The 22,744-nt window shown below is 34.4% G+C and overlaps 1 protein-coding gene across 3 annotated transcripts; it reads right to left on the reverse strand.

Annotated features, from left to right (window-relative positions):
* Positions 1-1,891: 1,891 nt before the first annotated feature.
* LOC123712871 (eukaryotic translation initiation factor 4E transporter-like) lies at positions 1,892-21,637 on the reverse strand. 3 transcript variants are annotated; one of them, XM_045666216.1, is made up of 25 exons: positions 21,201-21,637; positions 17,623-17,794; positions 17,390-17,468; positions 16,970-17,207; positions 16,221-16,428; positions 15,537-15,629; positions 14,438-14,503; positions 14,175-14,271; positions 12,824-12,919; positions 11,685-11,798; positions 11,194-11,302; positions 10,623-10,826; positions 10,368-10,495; positions 10,020-10,130; positions 9,794-9,928; positions 8,660-8,759; positions 8,420-8,538; positions 7,942-8,032; positions 7,470-7,526; positions 6,599-6,747; positions 5,752-5,850; positions 4,800-4,871; positions 4,486-4,545; positions 4,050-4,134; positions 1,892-3,935 (listed from the first exon to the last, which is right to left on the reverse strand). In XM_045666216.1, the coding sequence occupies exons 1-25, from the start codon at positions 21,277-21,279 to the stop codon at positions 3,769-3,771; spliced, it is 2,928 nt and encodes a 975-aa protein (XP_045522172.1). In that variant the 5' UTR covers positions 21,280-21,637; the 3' UTR covers positions 1,892-3,768. The 3 variants fall into 3 exon arrangements, with proteins under 3 accessions (XP_045522172.1, XP_045522170.1, XP_045522171.1); XM_045666214.1 differs by lacking the exon at positions 21,201-21,637 and adding an exon at positions 18,336-18,834; XM_045666215.1 differs by lacking the exons at positions 7,470-7,526; positions 21,201-21,637 and adding an exon at positions 18,336-18,834.
* Positions 21,638-22,744: the final 1,107 nt, after the last annotated feature.

Genomic DNA, 22,744 nt, shown 5'->3' on the forward strand with positions numbered 1-22,744 from the left:
ACGACGACAGAATACATAGGAATGTTCAAGTAGTGTTGTTTACTATCTAATTTAAACATTCTAGTGATTTGGAGTTTTGGTATATTTAATAATCAATTTGTTTTTCTTTGCTTTAGATAGGTATCCGTATATTAATATCACGAGGTGATGTTACGTCATCCATGTCATGCGTAGTGAGTTACTGGTGATAAAATATAATTTTTTTTTAACATGTTTCTAATTGTAGTGAGGGCTGTAATGCTCATATTGATTTTTGATTAAGATTGTTGCCAAGTGCCAAGACGGGAAGTGTCTTAATATGTGTATCATACATACACGTACTTGATCCTATAAAACTTAACAATATTTTATACAACTAACATCAAATACATTCAATATTTATATGAAATATAAATCATTCATCAATTACAGAAAAGGATAGATGTACAAAAACAATATCCTATACATATGTTAATTATTATTTATATAAAAATAATTTCCAAACCAAATGAAATGTATAAATATATGTAAACCTATAACCTAGTTATGTTGCAATCTTTTATACAATTAAAATTTTACATTATTATTATCTTTTCATGACTGGCGTTAATTAAAAATATAATCCATATATCACCTTAATATATGTTTGATCAATTATTCAGATAAATCTCCCCTTAAAACAATGTACTAAGGCACAATGACAACACTTACCTAATTAGTAAAAAATAAAAATGTCAATAAATTGTAGATCTTGTGTCAATTAATTAAACCACCCAAAATGTAATAAACAAGAAAGGAGTGGAATCACTTATGTATATAAGTTCTAGTTATAATTATTATAAGGTAATAGTCAAAGGAATTTTAAACTCAGTGAAGCTACGACGTTCTGCCTAAAAGTTAACTACATACTTAAAATTATTTATATTTATTTATTAAATTACATCTATTCCTAACATGAGTATGTATTTTGTTTAGCTACACATGTGTTTAGCTTTTACCAATTATATGAGAATCCATCACTCCCTATCCTGTGCTATTTTTTTGCCAGTTTCTCCCTTCCTTACAATTAATTCTTTGCTTCAGTACAACAGTAGTTGCACTAGTTGTAGTGTTATTGGTTTTATGTGCTTAAAAACTAATACTGAACGTTTTTCAACAATCAAACGAAATAATTTTAAATAATTGTATGATTTTTTTAAAAGATGTTAGGTGTATTAAAGTATGTATGAGCCATAATTTTTAATTTGGTTACGCTCGATGATCTGAAATACGTCAAATAAATAAACACTGCATGGTATTATTGTTTTGTGAAAAATCGCTAAGGAAGATAACTATGGTTTGGTTATAGTACGCAAACAAAACCTCACTTTCATTTAAAAACTGCGACCTAATAAACAAGGCTAGCACAAGTTGTAATAACGTACTTCCTTAGATAAAAAAGTTATAGGCGTGTCGACTGAACGACGAGACTGGGAGCAATGGTTTGAATTAGGAAACTCACGTTCGTGACATTTTTAACCATTACGTAGATGTATTGAATGATTGTACTGCGCATGCCCGAAACGCGTGAAGCATCCAATAACCTACATACGTCGACATTACCTTGATGGTTTGCAAAGGAATGGTGTTATGAATTATGACTACGTACTTAAATTAGATATTTAAATCACTGCAAGTAGTTTATATAAATGCAATATGAATACTATGTAGAGTAGACGTCAGACAGTAGTTAAATTTATGCACTGACACGCTGGCGGGAATTGTGAAATCGAGGTCGGAACTCATGCTAAGGCATGCCGCGTCATCTGTGAATGACATGGCATGTTTAAATTTAAGAAGGATAACTTTAAAATGATATAAAATTAATACATACAATTAAGTATAATAGGATAACAAAAATAAAACTTCATAAAACTTTGAATTTTTCTTTAATAATTTAAAGCTGACAATCTGTGTTATTGAGCGACTTCAGAGCGCCTTAAACCTTTCTCAATATTTCAATACCGCTCTCTAAAAAGTCAACTTGCTCGCAACGCAAACATGCCAGTCAAACATTTTAGACTCTTAATTGGACTAAAATTACGTTACCGCAAAATTGACTTTTTGCAATAAGATAAGACATATACATTTCCATTTATTACTAAGACCTACTTTAATTTATCTTGGTTTAACCAAAGCCTCATGTAATAGATGTGAATTAATAAAAAATAGTATCAAAGGACACATGATTGACAGAAATCTCAAAATTTAAGACTGATAGAAATCTGCGCTTGGGCTAAAGGCAGAGCATAGGCGATTTGACGCTATAAGGATCGTTTTATGTGCAAATTTAATCTGCGTCGAGCATGTGTGGAGATTACCAGATAATATTTTACATTTTAAATTACATAACCCATGTTACAACTGACCGGCTAGTCAAAGATTACGTCTGGAACTTTTACGTCTAATCGCCTATACATTAACTAGATATTTCTTTACCTTACGTGTATTGCCGAAGTTGAAACGTTTGGACGGGAGATCAAAATAAAAATATAATTGACAGGCCCAGGTCTCAACTCGTCAGCTTACTATGGACCAAAAGCTAAGCTTACATAATACCGCCTGACTACACCATGCACGTAGCGGTGCTAATCATGTTTAGCTCTTGGTGTATGGTCGGAATCGATACAGTATTTAAAACGGATAATTCGCCTTTTCATTTTGGAAATATTAAAATAAATAACAGTTAATGGCGCCGCATTTATTTTGACAACGCACCACTACTACAGACGAATACAAGTTTCGTATGCAATAAAAGACAAATTAACTTGAAGTCATAAATTGCCCAATTGCTGAACGGCATTTGTCAGCGGTACTCGAATGTAAAAAAAACTTTGTTCGTTTAAATGTAGCATGCTATATCAAAAAGTACACTAGGAAGAGTTACCTTAAACATTTCATATTCCGGAGACTTTCACTTTACCAAAAAGCATCAATAAATACATTCTTTAGTCAAATTATTTGTCGACGGATTAATGATTTTAGGTATTATTACCAAATCATCTCATGCCATCATACAATTTAATTTGTCAAACAACGCAAGTAGTAAGTTTGATAATTGAAATATTTCTGCCAAAATCTTAATATCATCCAATAAAAATCGTGTGAACAAAACAATTTTTTTTAATTGAAAAGCCATTACAAAATTTCGTAACAATTTATGAAAATGCGATGAATCTCGCTCAAAAGCACACGATTGTCAAAACTTTATCAACGAGCATTTGGTTTGACAGAAAAAGTCCTATTTGACAAAAAAAAAGTAACTGGAAAGAAACTAATTGTACCAGCAATTATTCTCCATCTTTGAGCTGTTCTGAAATCACCGTATCAATACGTGAATGGTCGACTGTGCAATATCTGGCCAATTTTTTATTACCATTTCTCGATTAATAGCTGATAAGGTCTCGTTTTTAAATATGAATAGCAATTTTGAGACCGCTTAAATCCAAACCATCGCTAGATTTATGCTTTGTAAAATTCATAATATAAGACACATTTTATTGCTGTTATTTTGCTTGTAAATGGTAACTGCAACTTTTCACGAATTCTGGCTTGTAAATTCCGGCCACAACGAGTGATTTAAATTTTTAAAATTAAAAGATGAGAATATCCCGTAAACGGTATTCCGAATTCTTCACTTTCGAAATTGTCCAATTCCGTCAAAAATCAGTCATGCCGGTTCTACCCGCATAAATTTTAAAAAATAGAACAAAATGGAGGGTAGGTGAGTTACATATCGCGTCATCGGACTCAGTTGCGCACCGGCGGCGCTGGTGAGTGATGGTGTCGCTCAAGGTCTTCTAAGGAGAGGGCATTAGGTACGTGCACTGATGGAAGTTTGCCCTCGGACGCACGCGCAAGTAATTCCGGCGAAAACCACTTGGCTAGCTGGTTGTCACCACCACCGCTGTTCACTTCTGCAAAATAAGAAAGGGTAATTTAGAAAAAGGTCTCAATATATTCAAACATTGTCATTAACAAAGAACAGGACTTAAGCAATTATACAACTAAGAGGAGACAATGTCACTGACCGTTCAATGACCTCTGGTGCGAATTCACTAGAAGCTGATGCAGCGTGGTACCGCCTGACATTCCTCGGCTCATGTTCATGTTAAACTGAAAAGATAACATTTAACGACCATTGAAAATAATAAAGACTATAAAACAACCAATCTCAGGCTAAATAAATCAAGGCCTATGGAAAAGTAGCACAATAAATCTGTTTTCCAATTATTACAGCTTTAATTTTATTGCTGATTTCTATCTCATACTTATTTGCAGAGTTGAAAAGAGAGAGACGATCAAGTACTTCAGTTATAACTAACTTTCTGTATACTGTTCAGCCTGGACGTATTCGATATGTATTAACTCAATATCATATATTCTAAGATTATCATATATTATAAAAATACATATTTTACAATAAAAGCATCTATTCTATTAATATAAAAATTGCCAAAAACTAACCGTATTATTAACTGGTTGTCTCGATTGTTGATGGGGGAATTGACGTACACCACTCATTGGCTGAAATACACACATTCAAATTACTTAAAAAGAAAATATATATATCTTATATGAGAATTCTCTGGTATATTTAATATGGTATGCATAAACATATGGTTTATGCTAAACAAAGTTTGTTTTGTGCCACCCTTCAATATTAATATAGTGGTAGAATGGGGCTTATAACTTCATTGCCTTTTCCTTTTTTGGTAAATAAATGAGAAAATACATGTTTTTCTATATTATAATACTACAAAATAAAAAAGATAAGTTACCTGTTGGCTCATGTAGTGATAATCACTGGGTGAAGGAGCATAGCCCATGGGCGCTCCACCGCTTTGGTTTCCCTGTAAATATATAATTTTATTATAAAATAAATTTATAGTGCAGTTATTAAACATATATTTTTTTAATTGCTAATTCCAGTGCTATTCTTCTCCATTCCTTCTTCTTTATCTCTATTTTGGTAAGTTTATTGTTAGGTTATCTTAATAAATATTAAGTTTTAAATTATTATTATTTTTAATTCATACATACATTCCTCACGATTTTTCGACTTTTTATTTCTGTTTTCTGTTTGGTTTTATTGTGTTTTATGCACAATAAATTGTATATCTATAAATATTGTAGAATTGGTATTTTTAATATTATGAAAAGATCATAATATCTATATATCAAAATGAATCCCTATTTCCCTTGGTCACCTCATCACGCGTGAACGGCTGGACTGATTTCGTTAATTCTGTCTGTTCTGTTGTGTTTGATATTGTCATGAGAAAGTTCTTATGAAAGAAAAAAATAAGAAAATTGCGCGGAAAATTAGAAAATTTAAGAATACTTTTGTTATGATAGCAAATTTTTATTTATTTCCTTCAAACTTTTTTGATTCGATGGGAGTGATTATATTGATAAAATAATAACAGTCACTAATTGGTTGTTGCATTAATCTTGAAAATCCATGTTTTTCACATGGCCAGTTATATGTTGCCTGTTCCCATGTCGAAGTACCAACAAAACTATTTATATACGCGCCAGAAAAAAAAAGAATGTATTCATCATAAAGCATTAGAATAATAAACACTTTGTTTCTGAAATATTTTTTTTTTGTCAAATATACCAATTCGAAATTAATATTGATAGTTAAGACAGGACAACGTCTGACGGGTCCCCTAGTACTTTATAATTTAACATAAATTAGTAAAATTATTGTTCAAAGAATATCTGTACCTTAACAATGGGCCTGCCTTGGGGTAGCTTGTGAGGCTGGCTCCACTGCTTAGGGCTTGGCGCGTCCGACTCTTTCTCTGCTGTCATCTTACGTAACACCTGAATAAATAGTACTTCAATTAAAGAAACATAGGTTAACAAAAAAACGGCAATTTATCTTTAGCATTTGCTAACTAGCGTCAATTATTGTAAGCCACGGGCCACATATCCATATTAGACAAAAAATGGTTAGATGACGAAACTGACAGTTGAAAGAAAGAAAAGAAAGAGATCCAGGCTGAAGAAGTTAAGATGTTCTAACATAATATGCGGCATCATTCATTATTTTGTCTTGGCACTTTACTTTGCACTACACTATAACTACAAGAATACTAGCTCAAAAAATGCAATTCATTTTGAATCCACAGTATAAGGAAAACCTGTGAAAAGTGGTTTTAATTGTTTTAATCCAGACGTAATAAAACCAGCGGCCTTTTAGATTTTGTATCTGTTTTGTGATCTTTTTTCTCCAGACTTAATGGGCCTAAGGTGTGCCCGGTTTCCTCACGATATTATCCTTCACCTTACGAGCAAGGGCGTTACATAGAAAGTCAATACAAATGCACTGTTATATTACATTCTTTGGTAAATACTACCTCTTAGTAGTTGTTCTTAATATTGGTAAACAAGCATAGTCTTCGGTTTCCAATATTAGTATAGATATTATAAAAAAAGCAAAGTGTGTAATGGGAGTTAAATAAATCAACGAATATTAAATTTACAATAAATATTGGAGCTATCCTTTTCACACTGAAACTGCTCAATCAGAACTCTGTTTATATATTATTGCTTTGTAGCCGTAACTTACCGACGTGGGTGTAAACGAGATGGGTGTGGGATGCTTGATCTGCTGCTGCTGCATCTCACGTCGATGGCGTTCCTCCAACTTCTTCTTGAGAATCGCGCCCTGCATCAGCGACTGCGAGTGGATCATTTCCCGTGGGGACGGTATACGACCTGTGAGTTAGTATTTTGTGTCATCAAGCTAAATATTAAATAGAGACATCCATCCATTTATGTTTGCCTTCTAAAAATCAATGCGTATTTTAATTAGAAAAATGTCCCAACGTGACATAAATGCATTGTTTTAAACAACCATGTTTAATTCCTGTAAAATTTTCCTTAAAATTACAAACACTGGAATCATTAGGATTTGGTAGCTTTAATTTATTGACGGATACAGGTCGACTAACTAATCGATCGATGGTAGAATGGATTAGTCGAAGTCGATTGAGCCGTTTGAGCTCCCCATGTCACCCGGGGCCATCGATGCCGGTGCCGTCGATCAATTTAAGCTAACAAACCAATCGATCGATCGATCGATGACATCGGTCGATCGATCGATTGGTGTGGTAACACCCTTAAGAACTATGGCTAAAACAGCTGAACTGAACAACGAAATATTTCAACGAAAATAAGTATTTTCCATCAATAGAAAATATCTATCTTCTGTATTAAAGACGTGTGTGTATTCAGTATTCTTTAAATCCAAGCTATGCTTTGACGATAAAGATAGGCTTTGTTCAATATATACATACATTATTAACATTAAGCAGGTAAACTAGCACATGTGTAAAAACGTTGTAACTGACTTAAGTAGCATTTTAACACTATATACTACTGTGCATTATTTTATTGCGTATTTTTTTAATCTAGATCTAAGTCTTCTAGGGGTCTACCTTGTTGGTGAGTTCCGAGCGGGTTGGGACTAGCCATCATCGGTGACATGCAAAAAGCTGCGTCCAGTGAGATACAACTGACATAATTTTACTTCTACAAGGAATTGTTCTAAAATCTATATTAATAGCCACGCAATAGGTAAAGCTGTAAGGGAAATGTTTGCAATTGTGCCTGAAACATTTCATACATTTAACATACTTTGTATATGTTAATCCAACCAATGCTTTGGTATTAATCAAACTGATTAATTCCGTGGCCATACTTAGATAAGGATAATTATTTCGATGATCCACCTCTATATAAAGAGTAAAAATGTACAATATTTCGTTTTGCAACGGGTTACTACTAAATAATATTTTTTAGTAATTGGTTCATTCTAAAGTGACATTATGTAGCCAAGACACGCAAAGTATAGAAAGATTCTTATTTTATTTTATAAAGTTATGGCTAACTACAATTAGTAGAACTGACCTGTCTGCGGCACTGGCGAGAGCCTCAGTGGCTGATGATGAGAGACTCCGAGATGAGGATTCACGTTCGGAAGCGGGGAACCGACCATTTGCTGCAATATTAAAAATATATATAAATAGCTTTGCATAATACTAGCGTCCAATCACGGCTTTAGAAAACTTGAATATTTTTTAAAATAAAATCCAACATCGTAATCGCAGAAAACCTCTCGCGTTCATATTAATTGAAAAAGCATATCTGAGTTTTTCAGTGACCCATTACTGTTTTCCTTGATATTGCTTAAATAAGACAATTATTTATTTATCTATGCTGAATATTATAGAAAAAATAATATTGTTCCAGTTAATGAGGAAGCTTTTATATGATGGAATAAACCTGATTTAAAAAACACCAGCTCACAATTTGACGTTTAGTTTTCGAGAAATGGAAACATTCCGTTTATGTCGGTTAATAAACTTTGTGCTACGTTCAAAGTTACCTGTCTCTGATGGTTCAGCCGGAGTATTGTGAGCAAGACTTCCCGGTGCCTGCTTTGCAGACCGGGGTTACCCAGCTGCTGCATCAGATGCTGAACTGTAATCTCACCGGCTTTTAGACCTGCAATGATTTAATTTTTGAAAATATTAGCTCCTTAGACTTTATTATTATTACAAATATTGAAAGAAATCTGAATTTTGAGTTCGATAAACCCAAAAGTCTTGCTGTGTAAAAACCTTACCATGTATGATAGCTTGGGCTTCAGGCCGCTGTAGCAGTTCTCTATCAGCGTTCGAAAGACCCACAGGCCCCATTTCGCTACTCGGCGCTTGTTGCTGCCGCTGAAATACGAGAAAGTTTCATACATTTAGATACTTTGAAAATACTGTCCATGTGCTGATGAACTGATATGCATGGTGGTGCGGGGCAAAAAGTGCCTTTAAAATGCTCAGTTGAGGAAGGATGACTCAAAAGATTATAAATTTTTTTTTATTCTGGCAGAAATGCATGTTTATGCTACTGAATATACTATATACACTTAATCAGATATTTGATTAGCTAATGAGCTTCTTAGAAACAAATTAGACAACGTTTTGATAATTGAAAAATGGAATACCTCCGACATCTCTACGCAATTCGCTGTCTTAGAAAGAATATTACAAAAATTATTATTGAAGTGAAACTTATTTATCGGTGTTGGAAAAAAAATACCGTCACATTTTTCCGTTACGTGCCATCTTTTTCTTGTCCTTACCACAGTTGATTGGAAGAGATTCGAAGCCATTAATAACAAAAATATGTTATAATAATATATATAGATACGATAACAATAATAGTAATAAATCTATTACAATTAATGAATTTCTGTAATAATCTTAGTAGTAATAAGGTAAAATGAAATAATTGTATTATTTATATTCATGTCTATGATAGTAAAAGCTTTTTGTTAAACTTTATTTAACCAATTTCTGTAAGTTGCATATAGTAGATCAATTTTTGAAAAATAAGGTCATAAAAAAGTTTCACTTACATTACATTTTTTACATTTTGTTAACAATATCATGAAAATGAAGAACAAGAAATCATTAGTTATTAGTAAACGGGTAGAAAGCTCACCGGATGTTGAGTGACACCGCAATGTCTATGAATACACTTAATGCCAAAGAGCTCATGAGTGTGTTGCCGGTATAAGAATTGTTTAGCTTCTTGATGGACTCTAGAGTCGAATGGGTTCGAAAATACTTCATCAATTAAAATTATCGAACCTCGGTATTTGTTAACTAATTTATAATAAATTAACCCCTATTTTAGATATAATTAATTAAATTCTTTAAAATTCCCATCACAACAACATCAGCGAGTATTAATTTCAAACCTGTACATGTAGGAGCTTGTATAGGAGCTCCGGTGGGATGTGCGGCTGCTGCTGCACCTTCTGCTGCTGCTGCTGCTGCTGTTGTTGCTGTTGCTGTTGCTGCTGCTGTTGCTTTTCCAAACTTTTGTTCAACATCTATAAACCAATGAGAACATTCAATGCTAAACATTTTAGGGGATAAATTAATAACAAAGCGTTTGTACATCAGAGAAAAGTTAAAGTTTACCTGCAAAAGGCTCATGGGTTGCGCAGGCGCGTTGTGGTGAGCATGATGCGCGGGTGGAGGCGCACGCGCACGATCCGCCGGAACCACGTGACCGCCTGATACTTGCGCTAGCTAAAATCACAAATATCACTTTAATCAAGCAGTTTTATAGGCAAGCGCTTAAAAATATTTCTAAACTTAATTTACGTTGGGACTGGTGTTTTATATTATAATTCAGAGACAACTGTTAAATTAAAAAACATAACTGTTTAAAGACACTCACTTAGTTTGCTGAATTATTTAGCATACCGGACTAAAATTTTGTATAAAAATAATTGGTTTTTATAAACATTATTGGGAAACACTCACGAGTCGTTTGAAGGCAGACAAGTCTCTGTCAGCCGGCGGCGGCTGCGCATGCGCAGGAGGCTGCGGTCGCAGACGAGCTTCGAGCTCCTCTAAGCTGTGAATCTTACCGCTTACGTTCGAATTCAATTCTGAAAGACAAAAATATCGGTGGCGTTTTTATTAATGATGGATTGATCAGGATTAGTTTTAGGCTAAAATAATAATATAAGAAACGACAGAAAAGACATATTTCAAATAATAAGGCAACAAAATTACCTGCTCTCTCATCCGGATACGGGTTCGCCCTCAACAGATCCAACAAAGATGGCGTGCTGGTAGGTGGATTAAACGGCTGCTCCATGAAGCCGCCCATGGGCAAGTTATTCATAGCGGTCACACCATTAAGCATACCACCCATGGGCATTCCGCTCATATTCATCGTACTAGTAGGTGGTTCTATTTTTGTTGAATTATCGAGATCTGGAGGAAATTCGTTTACATGATTCCCGTTGTATAGAATAGCAATAAAAATCACTAATCTTTCTCGGGTCAAGAGATATCACCTTTTATATTAGCCTTAAACCTTGCGTTGGGGATTAATTGTGTTTGGAAGTACGTTAACAAATTTTATTTTTTATTCTTCAGCATTTTTTCTTACTTCGAGAAAAAACCCGGAAGCTTCCAGGTTAAGGGAACGAACTCGGGGTTTATAGTTTGCAATAAATAATTTCATATATCCCAAGCAAACTACAATACCATTATTTGAAAGGTCTTAACTAACAGTTAATTAAGTTATCATGCTCCATAATCTTGGTGTTTGATAAACACATATAAGTAAATTACGTACCATCAACCATATTATGCATAAGTCGTTCATAGTGCTTCGAATCATTCGTGGGACTCTCCCTCCGGAACCACCGACTGAATCGGCTCTCTTCAGTATCTCCTGTACCGTTCTACCAAAAAATATAAAAGTTATTGAAACTGAAACACCTTTTTAAAAGATTAACTAACGGCTATTGGATATTATATCCCGGTGCAGTCCTGGTTAAAAATCAAACTTCAAAAGAATTAATTATCGTTATATACATTGTTGAGACATATTATATCAAAACTAAAGCTTTTCACCGAAAGATTTTCAGCATAACTTTGTGTTAGACATGAAAACATTAAGTGAAATAGTCTGAAAAATTACGATTATTACTCAATTCTTATTTGTAACATCTATACTAACATGATGCTTTAGCCTGAATATACATTTCAGACACATAGCGTGTTTACCAGCAAATTTGCTTTGCCAAAACGCGTAAAATGTATTCCTAAGTATAAGCTACTTACAGTAAGCACGTCGGGTATTTGGTCGAATTGGAGGAATTCATCCAAATTAAAATCGGGTTGATCATTATTGACAGCCGGCTCCTCGGGTTTGGATTCCACACCTGAATCCTTATCCTGTTCAACAAAAAAGATATTTCAATTATATCGAAATAAAATCAGAATAAATCATTGAAATCAATCAAAAATCGTACGTAAGAATATGTACGAAGCAACTTTTAATGTTTTGTTTTATTTTAATACAGAGTAGAGATCTTCCGGTTTCAAACAAACGTACCCAGCTTTATTATTAAACGTAAAAGTTAGTTATCATAGTGTGATGTGTCAACGATGTGATTACCACATAACAAATGGTAACCATGGCAACAAAAACGGTACTTACTTTCATCCACGTTTCATAATAAAGCCGACCCCAGTTCACGTGGTTATTATAATTTAAAACGATCGCCACTGCCAACCAAACTAAGTTAGTTCAGCTTAGCTCGCATAGTTGAGGCAGTTTTTCATACTAGTGCGTCCACCGCAAACTTAACCGCCAACTAAAATAGCCCAGCTAAGTCGAACTAACTTACCGTTAGTTCGTGTATATACTTGTGTACCGATCCGTAACTACGTGAGCTAAACTAAGCGTCTCTCACTCCCTCTTGCCTTACCTCTCTGGCGCCTCTCGCTAGCATTGTTTGAACGTTGTCTTTCTTCTGGCGATACAGCTTATCGAAAATTGGTATCAATCTTAGCGATGTCCTTGGCAATCGTCAATTCTAATTAACTCATTAAACTGTTCTCTAGATACACGATAGTACATTTTAAAATTATCAACGTCTAGTTCGTTAAACAAAGTGTTCAAATTAGCTACTTTCTTATCAGAATTGTATGTGTTTACTTAGTTTAGTTCGATGCGTTAAGTTTCCACTTAGTTTAGTTGGCGTTCGACGATCGGCTTTATAGTCCGGTCAACTGGTTACGAGTATTATTTCAAAATGAAAATAAAAAACAGTCTTACATCCTCACTAGATACACCAAAATTTTGACTTGTTTTTTTTTAAATTATATTTTTAATTACTTTAAATTCTTATAAGGTTTAATGGGTTAGTAAACACAATAATTGCCTTAGTGATATAATAATTATTATTATTACTTACACTAGTTGTATTTGCCGTCTCAGTCTGATTGGGGGAAGACGTTTCCTTTCTCCACTTCTCCACGGGCGATTGAGACCCATTGTTGTTATTCCATTTCTGTAAGAATTTTTACATTAATATATATTTTAGAGCAGTGTTGGCCTAGTGGTTTCAGCGTGCGACTCTCATCCCTGAGGTCGTAGGTTCGATCCCCGGCTGTGCACTAATGGACTTTCTATCTATGTGCGCATTTAACATTAGCTCGAACGGTGAAGGAAAACATCGTGAGGAAACCGATTTGCCTTAGACCCAAAAAAGTCGACGGCGTGCGTCAGGCATAGAAGGCTGATCACCTACTTGCCTATTCAATTAACAAGCAATCATGAAACAGATACAGAAATCTGAGGCCCAGACCTAAAAAGGTTGTAGCACCATTGTTTTTTTTTATTTTTGGAAAAAATATATTCTTTCAAAAATGTATAATTGCGTGTTACAAAAGACACATATAACAGAAAATGCTTGTAAAGAATTTTTGTTTTATACTAATCAGTATCGATAAGTATTCTTTTGTACATAAATATTACATTAAAAATTAAAGACTTAGTTATATTACTTGTTTTAGTGATTAAATAAGTAACAACACTAAAAAAAAGTTTAGTGGCACAAGCTTTTAGATCTCACCTGGTATTTACTATTATTATTAACTTTTACTATTATTATTATTTGTTTCTACTGAGTATTACATTCTTATTTGTTTTTTTGCGACTGAGGCGCAAACTAGCTGCTGTGGTCTCTGTCAGAATGACCAGCACTGTGGAACAACTCTGCTCTTCAGCATAATGCTGAGCCAGAGCCAATTACAACCACAGGACACACGCATTACACAATTAAATTAATATATATAATTATTATCTCTCTATTATGATTCATTTTTTAATTATTGTTTTTTCTGTGTTTTTATTTTGTTAGTAATAAATGTTATGTCTATATTTATGTATATGTTACATCATTTGTTTTTTTCTATATAGCAAGTACGTCAGCCTTCTGTGTCTGATACACAGCGTCGACATTATATCTAAGGCCCATGCCTTAGATATAATGGCTACTTTCCCACGATGATTTCCTTACCCGTAAGGAGTGTTAAATACGCACATGAAAAAAACATTCCAGCCAGGGTTTGAACCTACGACCTCAAGCATTCCGCACGCTTAATATATAATATAAGCAATATAGCTTAGTGTAATGTATGTAATTTGGCGAAGTTTTGCGTTTTGGGAGAAAGATTGCTCATCGCCTAAAAACGACTATTGCGCATCTACTGACCAAATCTTTCCTTAAAATGTCATCTCAAATATTTAAAAATCAATCTCACCTCATTTTCTTTCTCCTTGCCATTAGTCTTCTTAACAGGTTCGTCGAAGCCCCGCAACTCAATCGTCTCCAACTGAGATGTCGGCCCTCCGCTAAACCTATATAAAAAGTAGTTTTAGGTAAAAATAAATATAAACCCCATTCTGTTAACTGTCAAAACTCATAAGACCCACAGTCGTGTAGGACTATCCTATTTTTTTAAATGATGACGTCACGTCTGTGACTAGCTCACTACGTGGTTAATATATTTTTTTTTAAACTTACCATTCGGGCTCATCTTCTTTGTCGTACCGCCTACCGTATCGTCCACCTGACCTGCGATTGTCCTCCCTGACAAATGCAGGAATTATTAGTATTAAATTTTAATTAATAGTCCTTTAAGTGTGCCTATATATAAATTTCCTCAATTTGTCCATAATCCCATCCGGAAATCCCTATTCTGTAACTCTCAATAACGAAATCACCAATTAAGTTTTGGCAAAATAAATTTCGCCAAAACTGTAAATCCCCATCAATAAGGGGATTTACAATAATTGCAGACAGATGACGCCTATGTGTAAAGCCATATATTTATAATAATAATCAATGGCATTATAACCTTTTTAGGTCTGGGCCTCAGATTCTGTATCTGTTTCATGATCATTTGTTAATCGAATAGGCAAGTAGGTGATCAGCCTTCTGTGCCTGACGCACGCCGTCGACTCTTTATGTCTAAGACAAGCCGGTTTCCTCACGATGTTTTCCTTCACCGTTCGAGCTAATGCTAAATGCGCACATAGAAAGAAAATTCATTGGTGCACAGCCGGGGATCGAATCTACGACCTCAGGGATGAGAGTCGCATGCCGAAGCCACTAGGTCAACACTGCTCTATATTATAAAGAAACTAATAACAGATGAAACTAAAGAATTTTTTTTTAAAGATTTACAACATAATTTAGAGATAAACAAAATTCACTTATGCTAATTGATCTATGATAAGTTGACTTTCGTCGTATTCTCTTTTCAACCGTAAAAATTCAAGGGTATTGAATTCCATTAATTATTTAGTAGGTAATAATTGGTTTCATCTTTTCTCATTACTGTGACTTAGCCGCAGGTCTTAGCTTAGATGATCATTTATTTATAAAGACGCTTGTGAACTCTCCAAAGCACTTACAATACATAATATAAATGAAAAATTGTCTGGCAATTATAGCTATTCAGCCTCAGTGAGGGGGATAAAAATATCCGTTTATCGTTATGTGTATCGATTAAAAAGACTAGCGATCCGTTTTCATATACTAAAAACGAGTCGTAACTGGTACAATCCTAGACTATCCACGCATGACCAAAAAATTCAAATGTTATGTCAAATTGAATTACCTGTCTCGGTGCTTGTCGTTGTTAAATCTGTCATCTCTCTCCCGTTTCATGTCAGAAGAGAAAGAATCTCTTCCGAATGAACGTCGCTCGAACCTGCAAAGTCAATGATGTTCTTGAAACCTTCAATGATGTATGGGAGCATTCAAGTATTCGTTACGTAACGAATTCGGGGTCCTCTTGTAAAACGTTACGATGCGGGGCGGGGATTGCATTGCGCGTTATGGATAATATTATTTTCGACTTTCCAGTACTTTACACCACATAATGGTAAGTTTTAGGTATAAACAGTCACTGAGGTGGTCACGAAACGTTACGGCGTTTCATGGGGGGGTCAAGATTCTCCAAAAAATTGCAAGTATTACTTGAATGCTCCCTATACGACTGCACAGTAACAGGGCATTAACACAATATTTTTTTTAATAATGTTGAAACAAGTAATTAATTTTATTTATCCATAATAGTAGTAGTACAGTTGATGTGAGTAATTTCTTAAGTCTTTTAGCCAGCAACTATGCCTTATGTACTAATTTTATCATTAATTAATAAATTCGGTTCGTACGATACGTCATATTTTATACATACTTTGAAAAACTATCTACGAGATTTGAGTTACACTTGTATGTAACATATGGTTTTAAAAGTGCATTGTCAGAAATCCACCTTAGTCATTTAACATCTACTCACCTATCACCATTGGTTCGTCGGTCATCACGCCGGTCGTCGCGGTCACGATCACGCTCACGGTCGCGATCACGATCACGTTCGCGTTCACGCTCGCGCATCGCGCCGGGCGGACGATAGATCTCCGCTGTTGGTCGATATTCGTTCTCCTCCCAACCACTTGATGGTACGTCGCGGACCATTATCCTGCCCGAGCCGATTCGACGACCAGCTAAATGGGATTGTGGTGATCATTTTGAGAACTTATTATACCAATGGTTAACTGTGCAATTTGATAATTTGTTGTGAGAAATTTTGTATGTATACTTAGCATTATTTAGTATGAATCGGACATTTCTCTCAAATTAAATTAATGTAGGCAAACCTATACAACATCGTATTATAACTTAAAACACGTGTCACCTGGAATTGCCAATTTATATAGGCCTTTATGTTACAGTTTTCTAAATGGCTTTTATTGATCAAAAAGTCATCGTATCAAAGGCCATGTAGGTTAGGTTAGGTTTCGTTACACAAAATAACTTTTTGTTTTCATTTGATTAGGTAATCCTATTAATATAAACTACAAAACAGAGTAGTAATTTTGATGACACAAAAAGAAACACGTAATAATATACTAGGAAAAGAACGTTTGCCCCGTAATTTCATGAAATGGTAAATTCTACAATCCCGCTAGGACGCATGCGTTATGCATACTAAAACTGTTTGTGGTATAAATGTCTTGTATGTCATAATATGCTTTATAAACTCACCTTGCTCCGTCTTCTGCACAGTTTGGGGGGCAGTGGCAGACAAGGGCGACTCCGGGCGCGTTCTAGCCAGTTGGGGGGGCGGTTGAGCGGCTGGTGCTCCCGGTGCCCCACAACCAGAGGTGAACAAACGGCGTTGAGGCGACAACACTATCCCCCCACCGCTCTCACTCTCTTTACGCACGCGCTCACGCGGATCGGCCGAACGCCGCTCGCGATCACGCTCACGACTAAAGATACCCTAAGGGAGAAGATACAGTTCAAGCATAAACGTAAAAAAGCCTGAACTACTAAACTAAGTTTTTGTTTTACAAATTGCTCATGTATAGAGGAATCAATATACAAAATAAAAAGTGGATGTACCATATCCTAATGATTGCCTATTTTTAATTAAGACATTATATGTTGTTAATAATAGTATACCTTATGATTTTCATTGGGTGCGTCGCCTTTCGCTCCTTTCTCTTCCTCATGGGGTGAATCTGATCGTCTCTTTAATACTCTGTAAATGTTGAGTTGTGAATATTATATAATTGCTAATAGTGACTCCCATAAATAAGCTCGCTGCTACGGGGTTAATGAAACTTGTTAACGTTGTATTAGTGCATCGAATTCTAGCCAAAATGTGCATATAAATTGTTTCTGATGTTACTTACAGCGCCATCACTTCATTCCCGGCGAACGCGTTCTCAAGACCCTGCTTAACGAGCGGCGAGTTGCGTATACGCAACAGCTCGTCGCGTGTGTACGTCAGCGTCTTCCGTACCGGGCCCATCGCCAACACTGCCGGGTCACCATTGCCTCCCGAGACCGAATTTTCGTCATGACCTGTCAATATGGTATATATATTATAGTAAGTAAAATTAGGGCGTAGCATCTAAAGACGTAGCCGATCATCAAAGATGTCAACAAAAACACCTGTATAACAGCAAGGACATTTCGAGGTCGCTTAAAATGTATATTATTTAGTTATATTACATAACATTTTCTAATTCGAGACATTTTTTTTGCATAGTAGTAAAAAGGCGAAAGATTTATACGTTTTGAAGGGAAACCAGAGAGTATAGTAGTGCTTAACAGTAAAATATGTACGTGCTTTAGAAATTATTATATAAACTACTTTAATAAAATTTGAATTAGGAAGTCGGTAAAATAAGTATTTTAAGTTACCTAGCATAATAATACCCAAGTAATTTTACAGGCAAAGAAATATCTATAAACTATTGTATGTATGATCCAATTAACTGTGTATAATCGTATTCTATATTAAATGATAGGAAGCCAAAAACTGCGTATAAGATTGGAAAATTTTCAGGGCCGCCATTTTGCACGTTTGCGTCACAAGGACGTATCAAAAGCTAAAACTTACACCACGACACCCGTTTAACCCTCTTAGAAGGCGGGCCGGCGTGTATTTTCGGTGGCAATTGAGAAGGCACCTTCCTTAATGCACTCTGATAACGTAGTAGAAAAGCATGAACAGCGCACTTCACTGGTGATTTTATATTATTTTTAGTTGTTATTTGAGTAGCCATCTTAGGCCTGGCCTTAGCTGAACGGCTACGCTTCCTGCGGCTACGCTTCTCTTTCTTTCTACGAGACCGACCCTTCTTAACCGTATTGCAAATAGCGTTCTTTATCTCCATCATCAAGTTACTTAAAAAATAAAACTTAACACTATAATTACGTAAACCCTAACAATGTACACTAACACTAAACTAAAAATTAATTTGTCTGCAAAACGCTGCTATATGCGCAAAGGCACGAATAGGTTCTAATCCAGTTATAAAAATGCTAAGCGGTTCAACAAAACGCAAATATTTCTAAGCTAGAATATCCGTACACGCACAAAGACAACGCCTTATAGACTAAAATTTATAATGGCAACGGTCAAAGCTAACTCATCTCATTTTAATCTACCCTCATATTTAAGAAAATTTGTCAAAACGATGGAAACAAATTTAAACCACCGTCATGACGGCGTAAATTATGAAATTCATATACATATATTCATCGCGAACACAACGATGCGTATATAATAACGAATTTATTTAAAACTTGGTTTTTGGTATTCTCAAAACAAATAACAAATTCTACAAGTCGTATCATCACTATTCCTTGTATAAGTTACAAATCGTTAAAATTAGCACTTAATTTGCCAATGCAGCAAATTCCGATTGTCAATATTTATGCGAATTACAGCCGTCAACGAAATAATACATTAATACATGTTTTGGAGAAATTGTTACAACTATGTAACATGAATATCATTGCAATCATTATCAGTTTTGGCTGTACATCACTTTTTGACTTAAAATGTGGGATAATATATAATTTCCTATTAAGTGATTGCAGCAGTTTAAAAATTGTATTTTAATATTACTTTTATTAAAATTAAACATTTTTATTGATCAAACTTATGTTAATGGAGTGCAAATGAAGCTTGCACAAATATATTGTTATGTTGTACTAGGGGAGAGTACCCTTGACCTTCACTCGCTTGCACCCTTCAATCACGGCAGGGGAATAAATCCCTTTACTTTGTATCAAGAACCTACATCACCCATTCCATAGTCTATAAAATAGACAATAAGCTACACTTTTGTATATAAAGACATTCTATAGTATAACTATAAGGGGTAGATTTAGGTCAACTGTAAATTGAAGATGTTACAAAGAGAACCACCATAATGTTACATACATGTACAAAGTAACCGTTTTTTTATGTAGTATAAGCCACTTCATCAAGATCAAAATGCATATTTAAACAATTGTTTCACAAAGTGTCAGTGCATTTGCATATGAATTTATGTTTACATAAAACATTATGTTTCACATGCACACATATTAAAAATATTTATTTATCCAGTATAAATCATCTTTTCTTTCTGGTTTTAATAAGCAGTTTATCCCACTAACCACAGGAAGAAGGACTTATAAAAATCATGTTTTTTGGAAATGTTATACTGTTTATGATTAAAAAATCAAACATAATTGCTTCTATCCATATTCTATTTGAAACATAATATTAAGAAATAAACAATTTGTACATAAAATATAAGATTTATTAATTACATTGATCTTATAAATTCCTATAAATACCTGACCATCATAAGCTTAGTTTAAAAACCGCAAATCACATTATTAGGTTACTCAACTGTATAGTACACACATATAATATGGTTTCAGACTCTATAATATTTGTATGTAAACTTTTCATAGAGTACTATCATGTTTTTCAATATGAACACATTCAGTATTGAATCCATGGTTTGCAAAATAAATATATTTTAGAATGCTTATACATACTATATTTATATTTTAAAATAATATTGTTTTTTAATTAATTTCATAAATTGATATTGTCCAAAACTTTTAGGGATTTTTTTTAAAGTATTCAGTAGTCTGGAGGTTACATTTATGAGCTTTCAATGCTTAAATGATATGTACTGGAACAGAACAACATGACATATGTTACATTACATTATTTACACAAAACCCTTTTTTAAATTATAATATAAGGTACTTACTACCCATATCCCAAGTTATCAAAACTTATTTACATTATTGTCTGTGGATTTTCACTTTATAGGCTAAAAGTATGTTAAAGAATTTACATGGGTCTAAGAAGATCCAGCAAAATAACTTCGGTATCAGCAACTTATATTAAAATGCTAATTTAGACTACTTCATTATCAAAAATAAGAGTCCAAGATTATGCTTTTATTAATCCTTATGGTGCAGTATCATAATGTTGTTGTCCTGTAATTGATTTGAATAGCTAACAAACATATTATCTACTATATTGCATTAAGTGATGTGTATGTTCTACTGCATGATGCATAAAAATGCTGAAATGAACTATTAAGTTTTTTTAAATAAATATGAAGCTTTCTCCATAAACAGTTAAAAAGCTCTGGAAGGGTTGATGTCTGTTTGACATTATATAAAAAAATTGAATATCAATGGCAGGTTATGTAAATATGCCAAATAATAAACTACAATATTATCCTCTAGAGAAAACATGATAGACTAATGGAATATTTAATATGGCTAGTAAATTAAAGAAATTGGCAAGGTTAGTTGACCTTAATATTTGTCAAAACTTTAAGCTAGTATTGGCAAAAACTAATTGGACAATATTCTACGACGCCTAAATTAGAAAGTGTTGACAACATTAAACTTCTCATATTATTAGAAGTTCAAGCATTTAAAATAAAAGATAATTAGTTACCTGACTGGTTAACTTCATCTTTTTGGTTGTCGTCCGTTGGTTTCTCCTTAAGTGTAGACAATAAACTCACTGCTGACATAGCTCGCAATCTCGCACAAAAAACTCAGTCTTCGTTCAATATATTAACTCTACTAAAAATCTAAAATATTTATACAATATTTACAAAAGTATAGAGAAAAATTATTCTATCACCTAAGTATTGTTTATATCACAGACTTTTCGTTTTTCACAATACAATACGGAAAACGTCCACGAACAAAAATATTATGTACAGAACTTCAAGTATAATAAACTTATTTACACATTAAAAACTAACGATTATCATCTAAATATAACAAATACACTCTAGCGGTCACAATCTGATCATATTTTATCTAAAAGAATTTATCAGGTTTCAATGCAAAATAAATCGTCCGCCATATGCTTTTTGAGACCATATAAACCGGAAAATTTATGATATTGAATTGGCCAAAATCTTCACATCGATTCAACGTACATCATAAATGGTAAGGGTTATATTCAGTTGCCAGTTGTCAAGAAGGAATTTATTTTTTTAGGTGCGTTAACAGCCTGCATTTTTAAACTATTGTATCAATAAATTATACAAATTTTACTCATAAAATAAATAAATCATTTTACAGGACCGTTTTCATGTGTGAGATTTTTGGTAAATTATTACCAAAATATTGTCACTTGATTATTAATATACTCTGGAGAGTATTCAACATCCTTCCATAGATATAATAACCACAGCATGTTACGCCTTAATTAGTCTTGACAATATATATAGCTATAAAAAAATAAAGCGAAAATTCCTCACTAAAAAGCGTCTCAGTTGTTGAAAATCTCACATCATAATAACATTCAGCATTCCGTGGTGGACGCACAGGCTGCCCTTCGTATTCTGGCGGGTGGCTAAACTGTACTAAATAACTTCAAACCTTGTAATAGGTTTCAATATCGGGGCAAGCGGAAGAATTTTGCCTTATTCTTCTTAATCGGGACTAAAATATCCTATTCTGATACTTCCTATCTGGGAACATTGATTTGTGACGCGAGCGGAAGTTTGCGTGAACGTGGGAGAGGATGCCAAGACAGAAATGGTTCCCACAATTACGCGAATACCAGATGTGGATGGTTGTGATGGAGTGGCCCTCGTTGTTGACCGCACATCTCAGTCTCACCCTCAGTCTCCGACGACACTCACTACGCGCCCTCCACGGTCCTGCTTTGCAGGCTGTCGCCGTATTTGGCACTATAGATCAACAGATTGGTACGGAATGCGGAATATCTTTGCGACTACCTTGGGGCTTATAGGCTTCCCGTTGGATGCTCCAGATTCCCTCGCTGACTCTGTCGCCAAAGTGGTTCTGCAGGACATTGAACGCTAAGGCAAAGTCAGAGCCAATTACCCGATTTAGCGAGAGATTGGCCCACCTCTCTTCGTGTAATCGAGCCTTTTTATCTCTCGCCTCGAATTTTTGTCTGCCTTTCGATCCGATTGCTCTGATCCGTTTAACTAGCCCATCACTCAAAAGCTATAA

Source organism: Pieris brassicae, chromosome 8, assembly GCF_905147105.1.
Source record: "Pieris brassicae chromosome 8, ilPieBrab1.1, whole genome shotgun sequence".
NCBI lineage: Eukaryota > Metazoa > Arthropoda > Insecta > Lepidoptera > Pieridae > Pieris > Pieris brassicae.